Raw genomic sequence first — 6,022 nt, 5'->3', positions numbered from 1 at the left:
AACGCCAACAGCTCTTAAATGAGCATATGTGAGATCCAAATGCTTGTTTTGCAGATGTTGGCATGTACGGTCACTCACTGGGTTTGCCTCTTAGGACCTGCTCCGACAAGAGTTAGGGTGGGCTTTAAAAGGTCGGTCTGGCTCGAAGGGACGGGCTTTCTCGTTTCTGGTGCTGACCCTGCTCTGGCGTCTGGCCACCGGAGCTGGGCCTGCTTCTCAGGCCTTGGCCTGGCTGCTGAGAGCTGGCTCGCCCGTCGCACCGGGGGCTCCCCTGGGTGTGATGGAGGGGCGCGACTCATGCTGCTTGCCCTGCTGCTGGGCCTGGTCTGGCGCGCTCGAAGCTAGAGCCGTCTCGCGGCGCTGGGCGGGATCCGGCTGTGGCCCGCCTCCCCGGGCCTGGCCCCGCTGCAGGAAGCGGTCTCTCTTCGGTACTGGGCCCGCCTCCCTGGTTACAGGGGCAGGGCTTGCGCACAGGGGGCTGTTTTCGGAGTTGCAGCCAGCCCCGTGAAGGCGGGGGAGCAGCTGTCTCGCAGACCACGGAGGCCACGTCAACACCGCCGAGGGGACCCGAGCCATGGACCCGATGGCCGAGCTGCCGGTAAGTGCAGGGCCGGCGGAGGCGAAGAGTGTCACCGGGGGTGGGCAGTGCTGCTTGGGACCTGCCTGTCTGCTCTGAGCGCTAAATGACTGTGCCACCCTCACGCACTAGCTCCCATCACTGTTTCCTACCAACTCCTGCCCTCCTTGTCGCTTTCGTCTTCTACGTCCATCCTCGGCGACTCTAGCGATGCTCCCTCACTCCAACCATCCCCCGTCACTCCTGCTCACAGCTGTCTCTTCTGCACTCTGTCGTTCGGGATGCCTTCTCCCACTTTTGATTATCTCTGTCACTCATTCTTCCCTTTCACTCTTGTTCAGCCCTGCCACTCGCTGCCCCGGCCCCAGCAACTCCTACCACCCCTGTCATCTGTCTCCCCATCCCCACTCTTGCTCTGTACTCCTTCTCTGTATCTCTTACCCTGTGCCACTCTTGCCCTTCTCTATCATGTCTGCCACCCTTACACATTCTTCTGTCACTGTTGCCCCGTGCCATTCTTGCCCGAGGCCTTCCACCTTCCTATTGTTCATGAGTAAGTATCTTATTTTTTTTAAGTGATGCAGTCTAAACGTCAGAACTTCCGACTTTGAAACTTGGGAACCAGGTTCGAGTCCCTGCTTAGGCTCCAAATCGGTGATTCTTGGGGAATCACAACCCCCCCGTGCCTATACAAGTGTGTAACGTAAACTGGTGCTCATGTAAAATACTGTAATGCCATTCTGCCAAACTCGCGCTATATAAAATTGCAAAACAACAACTCGACATTTTCTTCCGTCTTTGTTGCATATTTTGTCCCTTATCACACAAGCTGGTATTTAAGAAGTGCGGCAAACGGTTCATATTTATTCAAGAAATATTCTAATGCAATATCTATTGGAATGTTGTATCTATATTCCCTTGTCACGTGCCTTCTTGGGCATCCTACCGCCTTACATCACCCCCCGCCAATCCCAGTCTCGCTGCCCTCCCTTTTCGGGCTAAGTATTCCTTCCCTACGTCCGTTCCACCCCCGCTTGCCTAATTATTATCATTAATCTGTGTTGTGGTCATTCCAGTCTGTCTGCCTGTCACGCCTCTCCTATTCCTGCGTTTTTGTTTTCTTTCCCTAATGTCATTCTCTCCTTCCTTTTCCTCGCTGTTGTATGTGCCCTTTGCCCACTTTCTGCCACCCACCCACCATGCCTTTTGGGTGCCCTTTACAAATATTCTTCTCCGGGCAGTCGCTGCATCTATTGCTGGGTCAACAGCAGCCGTTGCGTGGGAGAAGTTCGTTCTTTTGGGATTTATTTCCAAGGGAGACTGAAAACCGTCAAAGAGCTGCTGAAACATGTCAAACATTTTCAAAGGCGTTAATGCTTCCCTCACACCATGACGTGATATTATGGGGCAGGTAAGCCACTTAGACAAACTGCGTAGGTTTTATGCAAACATTGCGCAGGTTTGTGGAAGTGCGTGTCAAAACAAGATTGCTACAACTTGTGAGGAACGAAGTGAACAATTGAGACGTGCTAGTAATGTGGTTTAGTGTTAATTATTGGCTGCGATTAGCCATACCTGTATTTAGATATGATGACGTGAGAGGCGGAGGTGAGGGGACGGCGGTTGTATTGGGGAGCTAAAGAAGGTAGACGGTCCCTGAACTCCTCATGCCGCTCCAATACTCGTGTACTGTAGATTTTTAAAGTACTTATTCTGCCTTGGGGGTCACATTTTGTATTCTGTATGACACTGAAGAAGGACAGTGCCTTTAATGTAGGTCATGTGGCACCAGCCTTTTTTGTAAGCATGCTCACTTAGTGTCACATGTAATACCTGAGGCCACATATGACACCACCAGAGACTCCTGTACTTGGAAGGGCAGATCAGTACCGACACGTGTGTGTCAGTATCGTTGCTGTGGCATCTTACCCTCATGGCCCTGACCAATACTTCAAAATGAAAAATATAGTTGACACGGTTTGGCAGCAAACCATGGCGCAAGTAATGAGGTCGAAGTTACTTCATTTTGTGGGGGGTGGTAATGTAACCCATATTCCTGTTGCACTTGATACAGTGTCGCAGGGCAGTTTCATGGTGGCAGTGGATGCATTCAACCATCTCTTCAGTCTTCAGATAAATACTGATTATTGATGGTACCTACTGAGAAACGCTTGTCAGGAACCACGATAATTCCTGGATCTCTCTCCTGCACAACTGAACAACATGGTGAGCATGTGTGGAGTGGTGCCATATCTCGCAGGCCTGCCCACCTTTACATTGCAACAGCTTATTGAGAGAAGAATGCAAGCCCCTTAACAAGAAGTTACAGCTGTATTGATGTCTATAACACTCAATAGTCCCAAAAGTATAGGACAGTGTAGGAAGCTTTTGTGGCTGTCAAAGTAAAGAAAGTGTCATTCGATTAGGTGAGCAGAGTAGAAGCAAGTGGCCATAAGACAATCCAGAATCTTCAGAATATAAATGTCTAAGATGTGGGCCTTATGACTATTATAGTGGAAATGCACCCCATGATGGAGTCATTAGGGTGCAGGGATGCCACATGAAGAAAACTCTTATTGAGCGGACCAGTTTCACAAGCACAAAGGCTAGAAAATCGGAATGAGGCCCTTATCGCCCTCTGGCATACAGACAACCACCCCCAGGTTTCTCTTTGAGAATTGCAGGATGAAGCATGCCATATCGCAGGTGCATAGTGGTTCTCCGAATATATAAATTCACCTGAAAGGGTGGGTAAATATTCAAGACATTGTGGTGGAACCTTGTCAATACCTGGATCACAGTAAATGTTATGACGGCCAGATAGTTCAAGACACAATCTAAGTGCACATATATATCTATGATGTGGTAAAATAAGTCTTCCAAAATCTCTTCTGAGGCAATGAAATAAAAGCAAAAGTGTTCTTCATGGTGTCCTGGAAAGGGACACTGTTGAACTGCCACACAGCAGAAGAACTTTGACTAGTGCAGTTTACAACGAGGATGTGCTTGTGCTTATTTCCTATCAATTCTCTTTAGAATGGGCTGCCCGATGATGAAGGGGTAAAACTGCACTATGGCTGGTCTCAGAGGCCTATTGTCCTATTGCATATTGACGTATTCTATTTTCATTAGAAAACCAGTATTGCAGGGACTGCAGAAGCTGGAAGATCACATGATTACAGAGAAGGTAAAGGAGTCCCCTATCATTGTTACCAAGAAACTCCAACAGCCTGGTCTTGGGCTCATAACGATGTTGAAGCACCTGCCAAATGGGATGATCATGTGAGGGGAAAACAGATGCCTACTACAGACATTCAATAATCAATTAAGTAATTGATTTTAAAGGGCAATATCATGCTTTCATGATTTGAACACCATCTGTTGTGAACTCAATGAAGTCTTGTAATATATATTTACATCCACTTATCTTGGACACCAAGGTACCAATGATTTAGCTTGAGTGTCCTCAGTGACCAAACATTTCCAGACAGCCATGCATGGAAATATACTGGTTGATCTGCAGGACCTTTTCAGCATCGGTGATTAAATATTGATGTACACCTGTGCCCAAAGGAAGCACATTTCAAATGTATAGGAGCTCTACAGCTCTTTGGGGACAATCCTCTGCTAGCAATGTTTTATTTTCAAACTGGGCACTCAGCTAAAGCTACTGTATGGGTTTCTGAAGGATAGAAGACAGCGGCTGACAGAGGAGCAAGATTTCCAGGACACCAACGTAACCTTCTGTCTGAAACCACAATGGCATACCATGATCTTCACAAAGAGTTAACCAGGAGCAGTATAGCATATCATGTGGTGCGAGAGAAGCTCTGCCCCAAGTTCATGAGAAAGGGCCTGGGTTACCTGTGGCCTGTGCCATTCGTTCCCTGAAGCATACTATTTGACAAAACTGATAGAGAAGTAAGCTATTGTTACACTCTGAAATGGTCACCATTTCTATATATGTCTATACCACCGGTGTTTTCCAATCACCAGGGATCATAAGTCTTTAGTACTTCAGATACACAGGGGTGCCCTACTTTCTCCCCTGCAGATGAAGTAAAATATTCTGCAGCTTTAATAGCACCAGCTTATTGTTATCTACTGCCCTGGCCTAAGAAATCCTGACGATTATATCTCCATTACACCATTCATTGCGAGCAAGAAAATGGAATGCTCATTGGAAGACCACATAAGGATGATCGTGGAGGCAGCCTCCCGCCCAGAGCCATCACACTGAAATGCATTATAGTGCAGGGAAGCCTATCTTGGTTAGCCATGCGGTCAACAAAAACCCCGAAAAGCATAGAAGAGCAGCAACTTCCGACGATAATTATCTACCAGGCATTAGCGTGTGGTTGATGAAATAATTCCCAGGAGGAATATCACTACAAACTCCAGGGAACTTGCATTCATAAATGTTTGACACATGCTGACTGTGTTTGAATAGGCCCCATCCTTGTGGGCCTTCTGAACAATGACAGTCCATTAGTAATACTCCACATCCTCATCTAAAGAAAGCCAATCACAGTGAATTGATTCCGTGGTGGGGGATGTGCAAGTGGATTATTAGATGATCTTTTGCCCAATATTAGAACTCATGGCAAATTAAAAAACCGGCACCTGCGTGGTGAGATGGTTGTAGTACGATACTTTGGGAAAAGCTCTGCAGCAATTGTTATGGATGTCGGGCACAGTGGATGACTGTGCCCACTACACTGAGTTTGAGATTGTTGGACCTTACATCTACTGAGGCATTGCTTCCCAAGTTAGAGAATATACATGGCATCCGCCGCATTCCCTCAAAAATCAGAGCGACATTGGTCCCCATGTTTTATAGTTAAGAATTTTGGAGAGGCCTCAAATCCCTTGGCATTCTGTTGGCACATTATCCCCAAGGAAAGATTCATGAATACCCTCAAAAATCGCAATGAGGATTATTACCATGCTGTTAACAGACCTCAAGCAAGTTATTGATTTTTGCTTGAGTAGAAGTTCATTGCCCACTCCTCAACCGAAAGGGTCCAGATATTGTTTCTCATGATGCACGTCTTGCTTGGCACCATCCACAGTCATCCTTTATAGTCAACAGTTAGAAGCTACCAAAGTTCCGCTCCAGTAACAGCAGCACTGTGATGTGGTCAGACCCAAACTCTGGAGCAATCAAAGGATCAGACTTGCCTGGCTCCAGGACAGGAAAAAAGCAGATAAACAGATTTACCAGGTCATCTAGCAGCAAGCAGCAGAGTGATAGACCCGCCAGGTTTGTGGGACATTATAAAGAAGGATATCAAGAAGAAGAGAAACTCTAGACCAGACTCACCAGGCCCTGCAGGCAGCAAGAAGAAAATGTCTGATAATATAGGCACATCAGTACTGGGAGATTAACTCCCAGGGTGCCTAGTGCGAGCTGGTCTCGTCCTCGCACACGGTTCCCGTGTGCCG

The 6,022-nt window shown here is 47.3% G+C and overlaps 1 protein-coding gene across 2 annotated transcripts in view; it reads left to right on the top strand.

The window, feature by feature from the left end:
• Positions 1-437: 437 nt before the first annotated feature.
• COPZ2 (COPI coat complex subunit zeta 2) overlaps positions 438-6,022 on the top strand; it is a 69,896-nt gene continuing 64,311 nt past the window's right edge. Inside the window, exon 1 of one of the 2 annotated variants that reach the window (XR_011204737.1) lies at positions 438-598. Coding sequence is in view for 1 of the 2 variants with exons in the window: in XM_069237526.1 (XP_069093627.1) it covers positions 575-598 (24 nt within the window). In the remaining variant the exon portion in view is untranslated. The remainder of the gene's footprint in view (positions 599-6,022) is intronic. The other variant, XM_069237526.1, reaches the window with a different exon arrangement.

Source organism: Pleurodeles waltl, chromosome 6 (genome assembly GCF_031143425.1).
Source record: "Pleurodeles waltl isolate 20211129_DDA chromosome 6, aPleWal1.hap1.20221129, whole genome shotgun sequence".
Classification (NCBI taxonomy): domain Eukaryota; kingdom Metazoa; phylum Chordata; class Amphibia; order Caudata; family Salamandridae; genus Pleurodeles; species Pleurodeles waltl.
Note: the sequence above shows the minus strand (reverse complement) of the source record. Positions and strands in the feature narration are given on the sequence as shown.